This window comes from Lissotriton vulgaris, chromosome 6 (assembly GCF_964263255.1).
Source record: "Lissotriton vulgaris chromosome 6, aLisVul1.2, whole genome shotgun sequence".
In the NCBI taxonomy this organism is placed as follows: domain Eukaryota; kingdom Metazoa; phylum Chordata; class Amphibia; order Caudata; family Salamandridae; genus Lissotriton; species Lissotriton vulgaris.
Window position 1 is genome coordinate 1,597,225,903 of NC_141694.1, and position 21,373 is coordinate 1,597,247,275.

General features: G+C 45.7%; 2 protein-coding genes across 4 annotated transcripts in view; one reads left to right on the plus strand and one right to left on the minus strand.

The window, feature by feature from the left end:
• The window catches only part of FBXO11 (F-box protein 11), a 517,411-nt gene extending 504,901 nt beyond the window's left edge, over positions 1–12,510 (plus strand). For both annotated transcript variants that reach the window (XM_086927768.1, XM_086927769.1), the window contains exons 22-23: positions 11,025–11,123; positions 11,220–12,510. In XM_086927768.1, the coding sequence (XP_086783894.1) occupies positions 11,025–11,123; positions 11,220–11,349 (229 nt within the window). In that variant the 3' untranslated portion in view covers positions 11,350–12,510. The remainder of the gene's footprint in view (positions 1–11,024; positions 11,124–11,219) is intronic.
• Positions 12,482–21,373, minus strand: part of MSH6 (mutS homolog 6) — a 100,148-nt gene continuing 91,256 nt past the window's right edge. For both annotated transcript variants that reach the window (XM_086927766.1, XM_086927767.1), the window contains 2 exons: positions 14,285–14,484; positions 12,482–12,638 (listed from right to left, as the gene is read on the minus strand). In XM_086927766.1, coding sequence (XP_086783892.1) covers positions 12,569–12,638; positions 14,285–14,484 — 270 coding nt within the window. In that variant the 3' untranslated portion in view covers positions 12,482–12,568. The remainder of the gene's footprint in view (positions 12,639–14,284; positions 14,485–21,373) is intronic.

Consider the following 21,373-nt stretch of genomic DNA (forward strand, 5'->3'; position numbering starts at 1 on the left):
CCGACTGATGTCGGTTACTGGCCGGTGCCTACATTGCCTGGGGCCCGACCACAATGACAAGCCGTGCTTCGACTGCCCGGCCTTGATGTCGAAGGCTAGGCGGGAACGGTCCCGTAAGCGCCTCGAGCTCCGGCCCCGCACCGCTCGAGGTCCCGGTCCGGAAGAAGGTCGAGGGACCGATCGCGGGGCCGGAGTAATCACAGCTCGGCGAGTCGACACCACTCGTCTGGCTCAAAGTCCTCAGGTAAGAGGCACAAGAAGTCGAAGAGGCAACATCGCTCTGACTCCCTGCGACGCAGCTGGGCGTTTCGGTGACGCGGCTCCGCCGGCGTCGCGGCCTGCTCCATACTCGCCGGTCCCTGGGCAGAACGCGACCCGGAGGAAATCGATGCCTTCCTCATGGATATGAGGTTGCTCTCTCCTCAGTCTGGTTCCACGGCGCCTTCGGGCACAGCGGAGCTGACTGGGAGCTCAAGCGGGCCGAGTGCTTCAGCCCCGGAGCCGTCTGCGACTTCGGTCCCGACGTCGCAAGGCCCAACAGGATCCGGATCTGGATCGCCGCTGGTAGACCTTACGACCAGAGGGTCGGACCAGGGCCAACGCCGTCCCTGGTCCGACCCTCGGTCCCGATCCGGCATTGCTAGACGAGGAATTCTTTGAGGATCTGGGTCCATCCTTTATCCCTGAATTTCAAGACATGGACGACGAGGGAGACCTGGGGGGGGTCTGAGGACCCACTGGCACGTGAGTTCCAATCATATGAGGACTAGACACAGGAACTAGGGGAATCCAGTCGCCTGGATACCTCCCCAGACACTGGTTTTGTCTCCCCTCCTACCGTGGAAGGGGCAGCTTATAGTGTGGTGCTGATGAGGGCAGCCAAGGCCTTGGCTCTTCAGCACTCTGTCGCAACACTGAAGTTCAACATCCTCAGAGGTCCTTAAACCACAGGTAAGCTCCCCAGAGCCTCTACTGCTGTTTAATGAGGCTCTCACAGACGTCCTGTTGGGCACTTGATCTAGGCCCACTACAGGCCCTCCTGTAGATTGGAACGTCGCTAGACGCCACCGCCCAGCCCGGGGCGACCCTAGTTTCTTGTCCACCCACCCCCGAGAGTCTGGTCCAGGCCTCTACCTCCCAATCCGCATTCCCGACAGCACCACCAGATTGGGAATCAAAGAGGTATGAACAGTTCAGAAATAAGATGTTCTCCTCCCTTTGTTTGGGGTTGCGGCCAGTCAACACCGCGCGCCTCTTGGGCCGTTACACCCACTCTCTGTGGGTTACGGCCGTGCTGCCGGAGTGCCCGGAGGGAGCCCGCGTGAAACTCGCTCAAGCCCTTGCGTAGGGAAGGGACGTAGCGCGGTACTCTATCAGATGTGGACTATATACCACGGACTCGCTAGGAAGAACGATTTCCACGTCTGTGGCGGTTAGCCGCCACGCCTGGCTGAGGTCCGCCAACTTTTCGGCCGATGGACATGCCGTTCGGTGGCAAGGCAGATCATGTGCTGGAACGCTTTAAAGACTCCAGGGCTACTGCCAAGTCCTTGGGCCTGTCGGCCCCGCGCCAGCAATCTTCTGCCCAGCGCTCCTTTCATGGCCACGGAAGGGGTGCTCCCACACGTCCTGCCAGCCACGGACTAACATTCAGTGCGGTGGCGGACATGGTTGCCGTTGCGGCAGTAATGGGGGAGAACGGCACAGCCAGTTCACAACCCCCCCCCCCCCCCCCCCCCCCCCCTTCAGCCTTACCAGCGCCCCATGGGTGTTCACGAAAGTGATGGCGGTGGTCGCAGCTCAACTGCGCAGGTTATGGGTTTCAGTCTTTCCCTACCTCGACGACTGGTTGTTGAAGGCAGGCTCGCCCCAAACAGTAGTCAGCCACCTCCAGACTACGGCCGACCTCCTGCACCTGCTGAGGTGCTCCATCAATGTGCCGAAGTCGCACCTGTGTCCCTCTCAGAAGCTCCTTTTCATCAGAGCGGTTCTAGACGCAGTTTCGGGTTTATCCTCCTGAACAGCGGGTTCGGGATATTCAGGCTCTGATTCCAATCTTTCAGCCTTTATCCCGAGTGTCGGTCAGGTTGACGCTGTAGCTTCTGGGGCTGATGGCCTCCTGCATCCATCTGGTTTATCACACCAAGTGGCGGATGAGGGCTCTGCAGTGGCACCTGAAGTTTCAGTGGGCCCAGCATCAGGGCAACTTGTCCGACCATGTCTTGATCTTGGAGGGCACTGCAAGACAGTTGCAGTGGTGGCTCACAGACAGTGATTGGGTCAGCGGCAGGTCCCTCTCCTTACCCCACCAGAGCACGTAGTTCTGACGCACGCGTCCCTCCAGGGCTGGGGGGCCACATGGAAGAGGCGGAGATCAGAGGCCTCTAGTCTCCGGCGGAGTCTAGGCTCCACATCAACCTTCTGGAGCTGCGGGCAATCCGGCTTAAACTGAAGGCATTCCTCCCCTCTGTCCGGGGGAGTGTAGTGCAGGTGTTCATGGACAACACCACCGCCATGTGGTACTGCAACAAACAGGGTGGGGTCGTGGACCCTTTGCCAGGAGGTTCTGCGCCTCTGGCAGTGGCTGGAACATCAGGCTGTGACCCTGGTGGTTCAACACCTGCCAGGTTCTCTGAACGCCAAGGCGGATGAGCTCAGCCGAAGGTGCATGATGGATCACGAATGGCGTCTGAATTTGGACGTTGCGCAAAGCCTCATTCAGCAGTGGGGAGAGCCTTGGTTTGATCTATTCGCCACAGAAGAGAACGCGCAATGTCATCAGTTCTGCGCTTTGGAATTTCCAAGGCGGCACTCGCTCTGAGACGCTTTTTGTCGCGGGAGAAGTTGTGGTCTGTTGTACGCCTATACCACTTCTGCCAAGAGTGCTGAAGAAGATAAGGCGCGACCGGGCCCAAGTCATCCTTGTGGCGCCAGACTGGGCACAAAGATACTGGTATCCCGAGCTACTCAGTCTGTCAATCGAGCCCCCGATTTGTCTGCCTCTTCAGGAGGACCTTCTGTCGCAGCAGCAGGGGACGGTCCTCCACCCAAACCTGTCCCGTCTCCACATACATGCGTGGAGATTGAGCGGCGGCAGTTGGGGCCATTTGACTTGCCTCCTGAAGTCTGTAATGTGATTCTGGCAGCCAGGCGTCCCTCCACGAATTTGGTATACGCCTGCAGGTGGAACAAATTTGTAGCATGGTGCACAGCAAAGGCTGTGGATCCCCTTTCTGCCACTCTTTCAGAGGTTCTCCTCCTTCTTTCTCTTGCCCAGCAGGGCTCTGCTCGGGGCACTCTGAAGGGCTACCTCTCTGCCATTTCCGCCTTCTGAAGGCTCCCTGATCAGCACTCTTTGTTCAAGTCCCCGGTTGTAAATAGGTTTTTGAAGGGCATCACTCATATGTTTCCTCCTGTTCCTTTCGTGATGCCTCAGTGGGACTTGAACCTTGTTCTGACTTATCTGATGTGCACTCCCTTCGAGCCACTTCATAACTGTCCTCTTCGTCTCCTTACTCTTAAGACTGCATTCCTGGTTGCCATCACCTGTGCCAGGGAAGTGAGTGAGCTCCAGGCTCTTTCCTCTTAACCTCCCTTCCTTTCTGTCCATCCGGACAAAGTTGGGTTGCAGACGCAACCTCTTTCCTGCCCAAGGTAGTCACAGCCTTCCACATCGGGCAGCCCATCACCTTGCCCACCTTCTTTCCGCATCCCTCGAAAGAGGAAAAGAGGCTCCACCGGCTGGACCCAAAACGTGCGCTCTCATATTATCTGGATCGCACACGACAGTTCCGGGTGGATGACCAACTCTTAGTTGGTTACGTGGGCGGTGCACAAACGGACCATTTCTCGATGGGTCGTCTTGTGCATCAAGGCTTGTTACCCTCTCGCTAAAAAGGAGCCTCCTGTGGGGCTATGTGCCCATTCCACTCTGGCCACGGCGGCTACTACTGCCCTGGGTCGGGGAGTCCCCTTGCAGGACATTTGTCAGGCAGCTACGTGAGCCTCGCTGCACACGTTCGCAAGACACTACTGCCTGGACAGCCAAGTCCGGAGAGATGGCTTTTTCGTCCGTTCCGTTCTCCAGGACTTTCTGGTGTGATCATTGGTTCGCAGACCCACCACCGGGGTTGGTATTGCTGGGGTATCTATTCTAAGGTAAGGAATCTAATACTAACCTGTTTCTTTCAGATGCACAAGTTACTTACCTTCGGTAACGATATATCTGTAAGAAACAGTAGTTAGTATTAGATTCCTTACCCGCCCCACCCATCCTCCCAGTTCTGCGAACCGATATCTAGGGTTACGGTCATTCCCTTTCAGGGCCCTAGTTTTTATGGCACCAGTGTTGGTTTTTATCATGCCTCTGCGTTTCTGGCGCGGAAAAGCTGTGCATAAGAACTGACGTCAGCGCGAGGGCGGCGTCTAAGTACTCCGGCGACGTCATCCCGACGACGGACGCGGAGCCGCAGACGCCTACCGACGCGCAGTGGTACTGCAACGCAAAATTTTCCGGATCCAGTCTGACGCCTGGGGATATTTTAATTTAAGGACTCTAATACTAACTACTGTTTCTTAGAGATATATTGTTACCGAAGGTAAGTAACTTGTGCCTCAGGGAGATAGTGTGGGGGTGCTAGAGTTTAGAGCTCAACAGACTTAATATAATGAATTTCCAGCCCAGTGCTTGCTTTTGTACGAAAGAAAATACATCAATCACAGAGGTGACCAGAATACTACACTGCAATAAGTAATTAGCAAGTCTGGGTCCTTTCACCCACCCTGATTCTTCAACACCTCTTTGCTTAGCTCTATCCCAATCTGATCCATCGCCCACCCCAACAGCTTTTGCTCCAAGGGAAATCAGGAGTAGCATTAATTTGGCTCTTGTACAATCTCAATCTCCTATAGTTCAAAATATGCAGTCAGTGTTTATCTTACCCCTTCATGGCTATAAGAGTCAAGTACTAGTGAAAGTTGCACAGAACTGGGAGATCTCTGTTGCAAACTGGCAGCCTGGGTGCATGCAGTGTGTCTGCTCAGCTTTCTTCTTGCAGTTAGTGTACTAGGTCCCAGGTGGTCTAGGACCCAGCTGTGGTGACTTGGATGGTTGTGGTCCCAGCCGCAACAGGTGCAGTCCATAGCTTGGTGATCGACAGTTCTAAAGTGGTACAGTCTACACTAGATCCGGGGTAAGTGCTGTTCCAGCAGGGTGTTGTTAAAGTGGGGGAGGTCCTGTGCAATCAGCAGCTTTAGCCCATATTCAGGCTGCCCGCTCAGGCCCTCAGTAGTTTTGCATTCTTGGCCCAGACTAGCCTTTTCGTAATCAAGAACCGGAATGAATGTCTGGAGGCCCAACAGCATCAAGGTCCTTCCAGATTACTCGGTTTGCTTCTTCCTAGACATCTAACGGGGACATGATGGACCTCTGTTTTTCCTGGAGTTTCCCTCCATCTACAGGGCAAGGTTAGCACCTTCCCTCAGCAGACATGAAGTCTTGGCACGACTCCTCCAGAAGGAAATCAAGACTTCAAGTGATGACTCCCTCATCTATGTGAGGCTGGCAGTCGACACCAGCCGGATGTATGACGTTACAACGCATACTTTAACAACGCATACCATTACAACGCAATTTTTACAACGCAGGATCCTTTACAACGAATGCCTTTACAAAGCATGACATTACATCGCAGATGCTATTACAACGTTAGTATAGGTAAGTATATAATTTTTTTTAAAGGAATTAATAAATATTTAATTAATTTTATTTATTAATAATTTTTATTAATGTATTTGTAAATATATATATATTTTTTTAAAAATAGTGTAGGTGTTTTAAAATAATATTCTAACTCCAGGAGGGTGTAATAGTAGGGTAAGTGCAGGATAATGTAGGGGTAAAAACTACTTTTTATAAGAACTTGTTTTAATAAATATTAAAATTACTTAAATTAATTTATTTAAAGTACTATTTTTAAAACTGAACCCTTAAAATACCCCCGTACCCCAAAACCCAAACCTATCCCTAAACCCTAAAAATACCCCTGTACCCCATAACCCAAACCTAGCCCTGAACCCTAAAAATACCTCTGTACCCCAAAACCCAAACCTAGCCCTGAACCCTAAAAATACCCCTGTTCCCCAAAAACCCAAACCTAGCCCTGAACCCTAAAAATACCCCTGTACCCCAAACCTAGCCCTGGACCCTAAAAATACCCCTGTACCCCAAACCTAGCCCTGGACCCTAAAAATACCCCTGTACCCTAAACCTAGCCCTGGACCCTAAAAATACCCCTGTACCCCAAACCTAGCCCTGAACCCTAAAAATACCCCTGTACCCCAAACCTAGCCCTGAACCCTAAAAATACCCCTGTACCCCAAACCTAGCCCTGAACCCTAAAAATACCAATGTAACCCAAACCTAGCCCTGAACCCTAAAAATACCCGTGTACCCCAAACCTAGCCCTGAACCCTAAAAATACCCCTGTACCCCATAACCCAAAACTATATCTGAACCCTTAAAATACCCAAACACCCCAAAACATATACTCCTATAATCACTTTTTAAAATTACTTAAATTAATGTATTTAATTTTTAAATTAATTAAATATTTTTTTAATTAAATAAATGTTTAAAAAAAGAAACTAATCTATACTTAACGTTGTAATAGCATCTGCGAAGTAATGTCATGCGTTGTAAAGGCATTCGTTGTAATGGATCCTGCGTTGTAGTAGTGGAGTTGTAAAAGTACTTTGTTGTAATAGTTGCGTTGTAACGGTTGTTTCCCCACCAGCCCTTGGTTGTAAGCAGCCCGAGCACTCGCTAGTTTGAGGGTGACACTTTTATACACAATTTACAGGGCTGTGTGAGTTTGTTCTTCTTTAGAGTGTCCATCCCAAGTTGTTTCAAATTGAGGTGTATGTACTACTAAACCAACATTGATGAGGCCTTTAGTCTTTAATTTTGCATGAGATTCCCAGCTTGAAAACTGGGAATGGATATATGAAAGATACAGTGTTGGAAAACTTGGTATTGCTAAGCATAAGGTAACGCCAGTCTTTTAGTCTTGGGGAAAGATGACAAACTGGTGTGAAAAGCTCAACTACATTTTGCCCAATTCTTTTGAATACATGCGGTTTGCAACTACCAGTTCCCTGAAAAATTATTTTATTCTTAGAAACTATTCTCTGATCATGTCTTGCCTTGACTACTGCAATGTAATTAACACTGTATGCCACAACAGTCTCATGCTACCATATGTATGAAAGCAGGTAGCTACATAGGGCAACAAAATAGGAAAATTTTTGTACCTTCAAGTTTTTTGTATAGTGTGACCTTGACCCACTAGAGAAGCAGAGTTCTTTTCAAGTGTAATATATAAACAAATACATAGCGTGCCAGTGATGAGAGATGAGAGATACAACATAATCAAACCTTAGAAACAATCTGAAGGTAAAGGGGGGGAAAAAAAATTCTGTTAAGTAGCCTAGAATAAGATTACCAAGAGCTTGCCGTGGTGGTAAGATCCTAAAATAAATTATTAAAAGGATTTGACAATCTCAAAAACTACAATTAATGAACTTGTGAGATTAAACATGCCTCCATGGAAGAGCTGAGTTTCAAGTTCTCTTGAAGGTGTTTGATATAAGACTAATGAATCCCCCCCAAGAAAGGTGTAAGAGTGTTCAGGCCCGAGGCCCACTTCCCAAAAGACTGTTTTAGAGATAGGATTTTTGATTTGTTAAAGGACGGTGTTTCCAGGTGGTAAGATTCTGCACTTCATGGGGCTCAAAGATTTGTTTCCTGGCATGATTGGGAGAACATGGTGTACAACCCATGCCAACTGAATAGACTTCAAAAGGAAGCCAGCTTACCATGAACAGTACAGGGAAAATGTGGTTTTATCATCTTACACCTGATATTATTTGAACAGTGGCATTGAGGTTTAGGTAGCCAGGTGGGACTTTGATATAGCTATAGTGCAAAAGGGTGGAATGATATATACCCTGAGAGGTGTTGACTCAAGGGTTATCTTGATTAAAGTGAACTGCGAATCACATTTTTTGTTCTCCAAATGGTTGTTTCGCAGCACTACTAATATTCAGGCCCTAATTATTCTTTTTTGTCTTCAGATATATAAATGTATTATGTGTGTGTGTGTATATATATTTGTGTATGTCCTTGTAAATAAATGTGTATTTCTGTTTAAAAACGTGCATATATTAAAAAAAAAAATTCTGATCTACAACCTAGTGTCGGTGTGCTCTTGAATTGAGATATTCGGTTGGCTTGAGATAGACTTTTTTTCTGATGGACTAATTAATGTTTCCATCAGATAGAAATAAATATTACTGTATCTATTCCACTGCATTGTTTTTGTTTGTGTTCCACTCGGCCCTCTGGGCAGGCGAAAGCCTCGTCCATGGCTGAGCTGACACGACGCCAGAGCCTGCTGCTCCGGGCAGCGCCACAGGGGTTGGTGACCTCCTTGTCCCGCTCTAGTTCAGGACCCCTCCGGGCCCCTCTCGTCCCTCCCCGCAGGCAGCTGCCTAGTCTGAGGGCGAGTCAGAGGTTGAATCGTTCCTGGTGCCGCCGGGCCACCTCTGCCACATTCTGGGACGGGGCTGGGCGGCGGGCTTACTGTTACTCCCTCAGTCCTTCTCGTTGCTCCACGCAGGTGGCTGGCTCGGCGAAGGTTGAGTCGGTGTCGTTCCGGCACCGCCACTTCGGCTCTGGCTCCGCTCTGGTCCCCAGCACGGTGTGACTTAGAGGAGCCCTATCCGGCGTCTCCCTCTGCACCGGATGGTGCTGACGTCCTACATCGGATGGCAGACTCTACGGTCCACACAGAGGTGGTGCCACGGATTAGTCTTTGGGCGCTCTCTCTTCTCCAGAGGTTGGCAGCATATCGGTGTCATCCTCCCTGGAGACTGGCTGCTGTGTGGTTTCTTTTTCACCAGCGTCATTGAAGGGTGGCTCCCCGCCATTTCTGAGGCCTACGTGTTCGTCGGAGGAGCGGCAGGTCTCCCATTCTTCGGTTCCTTCTGACTTCCAGGTTTGGTCTTTGCCCGACCCGCTTGGCTTTGGGGACAGCTGCCTTAGTTTACAGCCATCGCCCAAGGAGGAGCTGCTTTCTCCACTGCGGACCCCTACAGAGGCGGGTGCAGCCTTCGCTCACGCCATGTCCACGGCTGTGGGCATTCTGCGCTTGGGTGACCAAATTGCTAATTTCCCGGCGGACCATATCTTGGAGGTTCTCCACCAGGACTTTCTTGGGAGGGATATCTTGCTTCCCTTTGAGGGTTCGCTCCTTTCTTCCCTGACAGGGGCTTTGAGGCGTCCCACCTCAGGGGATCTGGTGCCTCGACACCTTCTGCACCGGCACCTTCCGGCGCAGCGTGACCCGGTGTCTTTCCCTCCGCTGCTAGTCCACGTTTGCGGACTGCTTTTCCCCTCACTGCCACCACTGTTGACTCCGCTGTCCCTCTGGCTGGACTCTTGGGGGTGCAACATGTTCGCCTCGACCGACGCCAACCCTGCGGGCCCTTAACACCTTGTGTGTATTGGCTAGGGCCTCCTCTTGTTTGTGGGACTCAGCTGAGTCTCTGGGATCCGCAGATTCCCAAGAGACTGTTCAGGTGGACTTACGGCATCATGTGTTGGATGTCCGGGAGCTAGCAGCGTTTATTCTCTGCTCTGCTCTGCTCTAGACATCTCAGAGGTGCTGGACCGGGACACAGATTCCTCTGTCGCCATGCTTGGCTTTGGGACGGCTTGTTCCCTGAAAATAATGTGGAGCGGCTCCTCAATCTTCCATTTGATGGCAGCCTGTTCCATGCCCTGGCTGACTCCGCCATCCAAAGGTTCCTGGGCAGGGCTTCCTCCTCCTCAGTGACTGCTAAGTTGAGCTGGTTCTGGGCTTTCTTGGGCCGGTTGCCCTTGCTGTAGATTGTGTTTTCTGGCAATTGAGTTCTCCTTTCAGGGACTTTGGCATTGTTGGCCGCCGGACGTCCACTTGTTGCCTGTGTGTATTTTTGCTGGAGTTGTTACACAGACTTGGCCCTGAGATTAGGCCTTCTGTTTTTCTTTGGGCTGCTGTCAAGCCTTCCGCAGGGGGTGTTTTTCCCCGTGACTCTTGTTTTTTCCTCTGCTGCAGAAGTTCTTCCAAAGAGGGTTCCCATGTCTTTGGACTTACTATACCCTATGTGGGGTAGTGGTAGCTGTTATTTAGCTAAACTCTGCTGGGGAGTGCTGGTCGCCTTTGGGTGCCTGTTCTCCATGGCGTTTCTGTATGTTGCTATTGCTTCTTGAGGTTATGTGTGCAGCCCCTTGTAGTGGTGTGTCTGGGCATTTCCTCTCCTTTCTACTCTTGTTCCGAGAGCTGGGATGCTTCTGTGTTCTTGCTTCTGACGGCTTATGGCTATAGGTGCCATTTGGGCTGGGCCTGTTGCCTTCCCTCTGGGTGGGCTCGCCTTATTTGCCATGGGGCCCTCTAGGCTTTTTCTTGTTCCTCTGCCTGTCCTGGCATAGGCTGGAAGCTCTGTTGCCTTGGGAGTGGAGTGAATCTGCCTCTCCAGCCTTCCTTCTTCCTCCTACATCCCTCTTGGGGTTGCTAGTGTTCGACTTGTGGGGGGGTCTTCTTGCCTGGAAGGGATGAGGTTACTTCCCTGGTCCGCAGGTCTGGGACCCTCGGTCCTATCCAGATTGGTCCTTCAAACTATCTCCTCACTAGTGCTGCACAGATTGAGTAACCTTGGATTTTTTGGAATGGAGGGAGAGGTGGAGGTGGAAACTTCGTACGTAGCTTGATCACTTCAGGCTAAAACCCGTAGTGTAGAAACTGCTAAGCACTATCAAAGAAAAAAAAAACTGAAAAAAGTTAAGCTCTTGTAGTAAATTGTTGAAAACAAGGTAGGTATGACTAATCAAAGAGTAGCAAATGTCTTTCCATTGAGAGAGGTGTTTAAAGTAATTGGTAATCTGAACGTGTGTTCATAGATTAAAGTACCTTTTTTATTTACAGGTGTCACACTTGTAACACCACTGACCGTAATGCCATCTGTGTAAATTGCATTAAGAAGTGTCATCAAGGACATGATGTTGAGTTTATTCGGCACGATAGGTATGTTAAATAAGACATCTGTAAAAAAAAATAAACGTTCTGTTGGGAAAGTTGTTGTGCTAGGATAAGACACTGACTTATCTTTTTCAATTGTAGGTTCTTCTGTGACTGTGGTGCTGGAACGTTATCCAATCCTTGTACATTGGCAGGAGAGCCAACCCATGATACAGATACACTATATGACTCTGCTCCACCTATAGAATCTAATACATTACAGCACAACTGATCTCTGTTCAAGGGATTTATCCTGCCGTTGTGTCAGAACTGAACTATTTTTGGGAAGAAAGCGAACTGTGCCCATTTCTGCAGAAGACTGTTTGGAAACAAGGATGTACATATTAACACGCAAAGTTGACATGCTGGAGATTGGCCTTACAAAAAGTGAAGGGCGATATGACTCAGGACAAAAAAAAAGAGTTGGGCATTTCAGCATTACTGTGTAGACTTTTGGAAGTGAAGAAAACGCTGCAGTTTTTGTACATATGCCGACTTCATAAAGTTGGAAGCATTGAAATGCAGTTCGTTTTGCAGTAGTACTCTCCTGTAGATATGCAGCATTCTTTCCTGCTGCCTTTATGGAACATGAGTACAAATTGCTTTTGTAACATGGAAAAAAAATGTGAGCTAGCACTTCTACATTTTTTTTTTAAACATGTATTCAGATTGCAAAATATGATTTTAATGCACATGTAGTTTTTTTTCCAAGCAAACTTCTTGTTGTACTTGAATGTGTCTCCCTGTTCTGTTTAGCACCCCCTGCTGTACTCATGTCCCAGTATATATGTTCTTTCTATGAAAGAGAAACACTAATCTTAATTATATCCAGCAATATTTCTGGCATCCTTCTGAAACGGTATCCTTGGCTCCGCATCCCTATAGTTAGATTGCCCTACAAAAATAAGAATGTTTTATTGAGACTTCCTTGGAGGAATGCACTTGTGTAAGACACAGTATTTTAAGCTGCAGGAACCACTAGTGGTATTCTTATGCAGGTGGTGTTTTACTATTTTAAGTACACTGTAGAAGGTCTCCTCAAAACACTCTAGTATTACTGTTCATAATTTTATTTGAACAGTCTTGGACATTGTAAAATTCATGTAAACTGCTGGAAGTTACAAATAATTATTTCCTGCTATAATGAAGCTGAGACAAAGTATGTATACAGCCTTATACAGTTTCTTAGCTTATTTTTTCATTTGTGTATTGGTGACAGTGGGTAATTAAACAGCCTGAAAGTGTATGCATGTATCATAACATCTAGACTTAATATATTGTGAAGTATTCAATAACCATTATGTAGAGGGGGTAGGTATGAATTAAAGGGTTTAATTTCCTAGGAAAGAAAATGAAAATGGTCATTTTAAAAAATAAACTTTATTAGATCATATAACATTGTGTGGAGCCCAGCCTTCTCTGGAATGAAGACCACCTAGGTCTTTGGCCATTCAAAGCTTATTGATTATCTTCTTCAACTTTTCCACAGACACAGAACCCTCTGCCGCCAGGCATATTGCCCTGTAAAGACACAAAATAAAAAAATTATTTAATTCCATATATAAGGCTGTGAAAATTGTTATTAGTTAAATGGGCACTGCAATATTCACCAGGTTGTAGACTCAGCCCTACTTTTATAAATGCAGAAATAATCAAGACTTATTGGGCTGTGCATTTAGAGTTGGATAAATCACTTACCACACCTGTACAAGTATTTAGCAACAACCTTCAGCTGTACATTTCAAAGTACCTGTTTTACCTATTCCGCACATTTTCGATTAATAACAAAATAAGCCTATCATGCCAATAGTCACACTGCCTCGGGTGCCCAATGATAGCATCATAACAGTGTTTCGGAATTTGTGGACAACCCCTAAAAGGACTTATTCCCCCAGCAATAAACGTGAGATGTTTGGTGGTTTAAATATAATTGTCCACTCATCTTGCAGAAAGTCATTCTTTAAACAAAAGGCATGTGTTGAGCGCACAGAGTACAGACAGCAGCTTTGGCAATAAGGTACCAGTTTTCCCAAACAAAACTGGACAGCAATGAAGTGACTACAAATACGAAGTAAGACAATTCTAGTATACTTTACCGCGAAAATACACAGGAAACCCTTAAGCCTGAGTGTGCAAAACAAAGCCAGTATAAGACTAACGAAATGGGATAAAGATTAACTAGATCTGGATATCAAATCAGCCACCCACATGGATAAATACATTCACACATTTATGCTAACTAAAATTGAACCTGCAGTAGTGGTTTACTTCGTGGCTCCACAGCTAACCTTCCTGCTCCTTGATGGAAATAGTTCTATTGAGAATCATTATACATTGCTACAGAAGGCTTCTCGAAAATAGTTCTGCATAACCATCCAGATAAGTGAACAACCAAAACAAAATGCGGGCTATGAGTTAAGTTCATGGTCACTAGATGTGCCTGCAACTACTGCTTTTCCTCCCATTGTACAAACGTGTGTGAAAAGCTGGTCTTCCTGCATCTACAACTGTTCAGAGTTTTTTTCCCTATGCAATTTATCTATAAAAATAATTACTTGCAACTGTAATTAATTACACCTGGAATCAAAGGTAAATAATGTATGCACAGATAACTCACAAGATTGCAAATGAATCTCACGGTCATCTTCCCCTACTCTCGACCCCCTCCTTAAGGGGAGAAGAAAAATAAAGCAGGAAATTCTCAGTGGAAGCAAGAAACGTTGTGCAGACTGACTTGAACAGGGCATAGTAAATGCTGATTACGTCCATCCAATTTAGGGCACAATTGGGTGTCAAACACGTCAGTGGGGCTGCTACGTTTGTTAAAGAAATTTTTATTCTAAAGCAACGTTTTAACATCTTCACACGACCATGTCAGTTCGTTCGAGAAGCCTCAACTTTAAGAGCATCTGCAGGCTGCCACTGCTACACATTGTTTGTTCCAGATCATGTGGTCAGAACACACATCAAGGACCGTCATCACCTGGAATTCATATGTAGAAGCAAGCTGCAGAGTTTAATGAAGAACATTCAATAGCCTATAAGTGTGACACGTCATGTAAATATTTTTGTATGTTTTGTTAATGTTTTACAACTGGTTTGTATTTAATGAACATTGGTAACAATAAAACAGTTAGGGTTTAGACCACCGTATAAGGAATAATTACCTAAACATTCGTAGGGAAACTGTGATATTCTCAAATTCTCTTGCTTTCTTGTGCCCTTTCTGAATTATGTCCTCGGGAATGTTGGCCAGTCTTGCAGCATTAAAACCGTAGCTTTTAGGGCAGGCACCTCCAATGAACTTGTACAGAAAAGTGATTGTTTCCTGGCTTGGATCTTCACATTCGTTTTCTACCATGCATGCCTTTGGAAGGAAAGAAAAAAAAAAACGAGGAAAAAAATGAGATGTGAAAGTACAAATGGTACAGATTACTTGGTAGGGCATGTTCCGTCAGCCCACTCCAAATCTGACTATTACATTTAGTATAGTTAGTGATGCTTGTTGTCCGCCATGATATCAACATCAATTAAATACTGGGAATTAAGTAACAAAAAAAATGAAGAACGGCTTCTTCAGGCTAGATGCTTAATGACTGCTGCTCGCTGAGATGTGTTAACAGATTATCAATGCAAAACCATAGGTGATCACAAGAGTCATGCACGCCTATACAACTGGTCCTGCTTGCAACAAAGAACCAACTTCCAATGCAAAACCATAGGTGATCACAAGAGTCATGCACGCATATACAACTGGTCCTGCTTGCAACAAAGAACCAACTTCCAATGCAAAACCATAGGTGATCACAAGAGTCATGCACGCATATACAACTGGTCCTGCTTGCAACAAAGAACCAACTTCCAATGCAAAACCATAGGTGATCACAAGAGTCATGCACGCATATACAACTGGTCCTGCTTGCAACAAAGAACCAACTTCCAGGATATCAATTAAAATACTTGAGTCTTAGGATAGCTTAGCTGGCAAGCCATTCCTCTTTTTTTTAGCTCGACTATGAAGAGTGGCACAAATGTACCGATTTAGTGAAGGTGTTGGAACCACCTACCCAAGGTCAATGCTGTTTCCTACAGATCAAGGCATAGGATGAAAATAGGAAACTGGCCTTTACAGCCTCAATGGGGCCACTTTATCAACAAGTCACGGGCTCGAAGGAGCTAGATTGTTAGCAGGCAGAGATGTTAAAATAGATATGCAATAGAAGTGTGTTGAAACACCCTTTTTGTTTCCTTAATCACTGGCACTATTTAACAAATCTGCACGATTCTTTTAGAAAAAGAAAATGTTCATCTTATTTGGGATGGCAAATTTCCTGCAGATGTCAACGAAGGGGAGGGGGGGAGAGAAAGGGGGCTAGGGTTGAGACACTTTAAAACAGTGACTTATTATTTTAACTCCCACTGGAATAGTTGCCTTCTGTTTCAGAAAAAAATAGTTAACCGAATTACCCCAAAAATGGCATGAAGGTAGAACTTTACTCAAGGAAGTGCTATTACTTGGTTGTGAGTAAATTTGTTTAGCAGTTTCAGAAATTTGTTAACACTTCTTCTGTGACACTAAAAATGTTAAAAGGTTAAGAAATATCTGGACTGTTCACAAATTGCCATCAAACTCTGGTTTAAGGTCAGTTTGTAGGCTTTTAAATACAAAATGAAAGAAGACCCCTTTGACATGGACCCTTTCTCTCTACTCCCCCAAAATCAAGTCAAAATATCCATGTGAACGCTGCCGCCCCCCCCCCCAAAAAAAAACTTTTAAGGTTGGATAATGGACCCAAAATATCTTATTACAGGTTAATATTAACGAGCTTGAGCTTTCCAACAGCTGGAAGGAAGTTTATCTAACCTTCCACCTCAAAGTGTGTGTCCCATCGCCACAGTTGGCTCCTCCAGCCTTTTGTAAGGAGCAGGTGACTTGATAATTTGGGGTTTGGTGTGGCTACTGTCGTTCAGCCTTGAGTAATGGCAGACAAGACAGAGCAATAAAATGGGGGATCATCTGGTGAAGAGGAAATGTGCTGGGGAAACAGTGGCACCGGAGACAAATGTCAAGGATGCCATCATTTGAGAGTTCTTCAGCCATCTTTAAAGTGGGAAGAAGCTGAAAGCTAGGTCACCGCCAAGCTTTGCAACTGGAAGCTGAGCACAAATCATGACTGAACTAAAATAAAATCCGGACCTCAAAGTCATCATACTATATCATATGAAGTGCAAGGTCAACTTATGGTGTAGAGAACAAAACCCAAAAATATTAACACAAGAGATTATCAGCAGGGGGAAAAAAAATATACCATAAAAACTAGGGGTCCAATTACCAGAAGTTATAATTAATTACAGTTTTGAGAATCAATACCCATAAAATAAGCATTTTCTTTTGAGAGCCACCAACAAAAATCATTTAAAGACCTTATTGCTATTCTGTCTTCAGGTCTACCTGTGTGTGTTGGGTGCATATCCTGGCCATGGGCCAGACTGTACATGTAGTCCCCGCTGTGCACAGCCAAAAGACACAAGCATAAAGGGCACCAAAACGCAGTCACTGTGGAAGGGAATAATTTAAAGATGTGGTACATCAAAGCAACTGGTATGTTATTAACTCCATGGCTGCTAAGGCAATTCCCCTCCTGTGCTGGGAATTGCTATTCTTCATTGTTTTATGACGAGCTGGGCTCGTCATCAGTGTACGAGGAGGCTACACCATGACGAGCCCAGCTCGTCATGAGTGTGGAAGGGGTTAAAAAATGACAGTTTACATGAAGTTATGGTTGGACTTGGTTATAACGCCTTAACATTCTGAAGAAAAGCACTAGAGAATCCTGAGGCGGAAAGCCGGAAGCTTAATTTTAAACGCACTAGTTTTGTTGCACATTTTGCACTTATTTTTAAATTGTTGTTAATAAATGTCAGCCTTTCTGTTGGGGAAACTCACTCACTGTAACTCAGCCGATTTAGGCGCTGGGAGATGAGGAGATATCGTGGTCCGGGAGACTGCCAGTGGAGCGAGCAGCCATCTTGGGGGAATTGAAGGTAGCGGGCTAGTTTCTGCCTAGTCTGACACCATATTTGGTGGCGCACGCAGCATATGCGCACACCACTGGCGCGCCAAAGGCAAGCCTGTCTACGCCCAACTAAGGCCAGAGATTATGTCCAAAATGACGTAAATACTTCACACTTGACCCACATATCATACACTGCTAAATCCCTACTTAAGATTAGAACACATGAACAAGCTAAGCGCCGAGCCTACATATGCTGCCCTTGGAAGTTTCCAAGTATGCAGGAGGGTCCAGTAGCTTGTAGGCATTGTCTATTTCAAAGAGATCGGACCATGGTTAGCCTACTGAATTCAAGGAAGCGTATGGATCGAGATACAGTCAGTTTAGACAGTATACTATGCAATGTAAGATAATTAGCAAAACACCCCTTTGAAATATGGGATTTGATCACCTCCCACTCCCCTGAAATTTTATTTTTGCAGTAACTTGGCTAAATCATACTAACCTCCCATTGATAAAGTTGGCTATTCCAGAGGGCTATTTTTACATCTGGACAGGGAAGGGAAAACGGGGGGTGGCATAGCCATTGCCTTTAAAAATCATCTCAATGTGAACAGGATTTCCACCTTAAGTAATGACAGCATAGAATTGGAAATCTTTAAGATCATCTTATCACCTACTGATAGTTGGAACGGGGCACTGATATATCGTCCTCCAGATCTAGAATCAATTTCACGGATCAACTGATAAAACAAATAGCCATGCATGTGCTCGCTTCAAATAAACTTCCTTTTGTTAGGAGATTTTAACTTTCATGGTGAAGATCATATCAACCCTGATGTCTACCTAGACTTAATTGGACTTACTCAAAGAGTTAAAGGCCCAACGCATCTGGCTGGACACTCGTTAGACTTAATCTTCTCTAATATTGATCATCTGATTTGTAACCTTCCCGACCCCCTTACATGGACAGACCATTCCATGATCATGTTTACTATTCAACTGACATGCCCGAAAAGCTTAGATACAAATGTAGTACGAAAAAAAGTGGCACGCAGATCATGGCAGAACCCTTTTTTTTAAGCCTGTAACGAGGCCTTTTGTTTGAAATCCCCAGAGAATGACATGGAAGCATCAAAGATGTTGGAAGATTTCAATTCTGCCTTTGTGACAGCATTTGACTCTGATTCCACACAAAAAATTATGGTTCTCTTCAACGGCGGCCGTCAGCCCTTTGGTATACCCTGGAGTTAAAGACTGAAAAATCCAAATGTAAGAGATTGGAGAGAGACTGGTGATCTAGAGAGGACCCTCAAAACAGACTACGGTACAAACAGTCTGTCAAGTTATCATCTGAATTTAAAAACGGCCAGACGTTTATTATAAACAAAATTGAACACGCCAGCAATTCCTCAAAAGCCCTTTTTAACATAGTAAGGAATTTTGTATCCCCACAAGTCTGTAGACAATCCCCAGTGGAATCTCAAGAGCTCTGCAATTCTTTAGCAATCTTTTTTCAAGAAAAAATCTCTAACACCTTTGCAAACTTTCCATCATCCGCGTCTCGAACCTTGAATCTCTTACCAGATCAAGGGACTTAGGAAAGGTGGCATGTAGTACCCTAGACTGTTTTGAATTAACCACGCTTGAGGCGGCTTCCAACTCACTGTCCATCGCCAAATCTGGTTCGCCCCAAGATCTGTCCTCCAAAGACAATGGCTCTCCTAGCCACTAGTTATGCCCCAGCAATTTGAAATATTTATAATATCAGGTACTATTCCCATAACATAGAAGGATGCGTTCGTACACCCAAAATTGAAAAAACCCATGGCTGATCCTCAAGTACTCAGCAACTACCGCTCTATTTACTTGCTACCCTTACTGGGCAAGTAGTTGGAAAGTATAATAAACAGGCAGCTAAGACTATACATGTAATTCAATAACATTGTGGATCCTCGTAATCGGGCTTTAGACAGGGTTTCAGTAGTGAGACCGCCATCCTGGCCGTGACGGACTCCTTTAGGCAGACAATGTACGCAGAAGGATCAGTAGTACTGATCCAATTAGATCTCTGCGGCGTTTGATACCATCTCGCGCTCAAAGCTTGCAGAGAGACCATACTCCTGGCATCCAAGGGACAGCCTTAAAATGGCTGCAGCATTTTATGTCAGACAGAACGCAAACCATTATGTTAGGGCCATACCAGTCAGGAAAAATTCATCTGAATAGGGGTGTACCTCAGGGCTCCTGCCTAAGCCTGACTTTATTCAAAATATATATGGCCCCTCTGGCAAAAATCGTAGAACAGCTAGGCTTTGAGATAATTTCATATGCTGATGACACTCAGCTTATGTTTGCTATCAGCCCCAATATAGAAGCAGAGAAAATTTGGTTCTCCGTCAGTATGCTTGCAATCTCCAGCTGGATGACAGAGAACTGCCTCCAGTTGAACCCTGGATAAACAGAGATCATGCTAATGGGAAAAACCTCAGCTCTCTGGTCGGACAAATGGTGGCCCTCACAATTGGGAGCAGCCCCTGTTCCTAAACAATGTGTAAAAAACGTAGGTCTAAAACTGGACCAGACATTAACGATGAAAGACCATATTGCTGCCACTACCAGCTCCTGCTATTATAGCTTACGTCTACTCTGAAAAATTCTTCCTTATCTGCCTACTAATCACCGTAGAACTATAGTTCAAGCTATGGTGATTAGCAGATTAGACTATGGTAACTCTCTGTTGTCCGAAGTGGGAGAGACTCTGCTCACTAAATTACAAGTGATCCAGAACACTGCGGCCAGAATGATTCTGAATCGCCCAGCAGGCTCCCCCTCTGGCCCCTTGCTGAGAGAGTTACATTAGCTACCTGTAAGGAAGAGATCATACTTTTGCTGTCTTACCTATAATGCTTTGAAAGGTAGAGGTCCAAAAGAAACTCCTAAAGCATGTACCGTGCAGAAATCTTAGCTCCAGTACACTAAACCTTCTACAGGTACCCCGTATATGTCGGAGTTGTACTTGGGGAAAGGCTTTTTCGTATCTTGCTCCAAGATACTGGAATAAACTACCTATGGCCCTGCGTAAAATCTCCATATATATATATATAGCACCTTTAGGAAACAACTAAAAGCTTACCTGTTCTAATTTTTGCTGCTGGTCACATTTCTAGCTCTCAGGCTCTATTTCTAGGCAAGCGCTGCGATGCCCCCGGGTGAGTCGTGCGCTATAGAAATAACTAACATAATAAAAGAAACTTCGGAAATTCACTTGAGTCCAGTTTAAAGGGAAGTTGTGGATAAAAAAAAGAAAACCTTAGCAATCCGGTTAAGATTAGTTTAGTGCCACAATCCATAATTCACAGAACAGCCACGGAAAACGCACACCACATGCTAAGCTGACAGCCTCACAATGATTTAAATAAATAAATAACACCCAAAAGCGCATAATTAAATAACTTACAAATACTACTATCTCTGATAGAGCCTTCTAGTTGCAGATTCCTCACCTTCTGAATATATGCCCCAGGCATCTGAATAGATCTGGAAACTTTTCAGCAGTACCTCGGCCCGCTGTCAGGCTCTACACCGACACCGCTCGGGAAATGATGTGCGGAGGCTATAGATGCGCCACCCCTGACATCAGTTAATTTATTTCTGTAGCATCAGACGTAGATCCAGAGCTCTGTTCAGGTCTCTCAGAAATACCTCTAAATTTCACTTCAGTGTAAAAGGGATAGCACTTTCAAAAACAGGTTTTAAGCCCCACAGGAACTGTTGCAAACTAATGTCTGGGACATATCCCGCCGAGGTATGCCTGTGGGGGTCGAGCAGGGCTGCTTGGCCTTCAAATCCCATCTACGGATTAAAAATCAGATATTCTAACAGAAGTGTTGCATTCCACCTCTTACTCTGCACAAAAAATTCTTCCTTTTAATGAGGCCCTCAATGAGCCTATATTAGCTATTTGGGTAAAACGTACAGCATAGACTGCAGTATCGAGACAAATAGCTTGCTTTTGTAAGCCTGATCCTGGTGACCCATATTTCTTGTTGATCCTTCCTTTACTAGAAAGTTTGTTTCTTGTTCCAGCAAAACGATTCCCAGCTCATTTGCATTGACACCATTTTTTTTTTTAGAGAATCGAAGATTTGGAGCAATACGCCAAGTTGGGTTTTCAGCTTGCAGTATGGGCCACACACAAATCTATCAACGCAACCAGCCTTATAGAGCGCTATGTACATG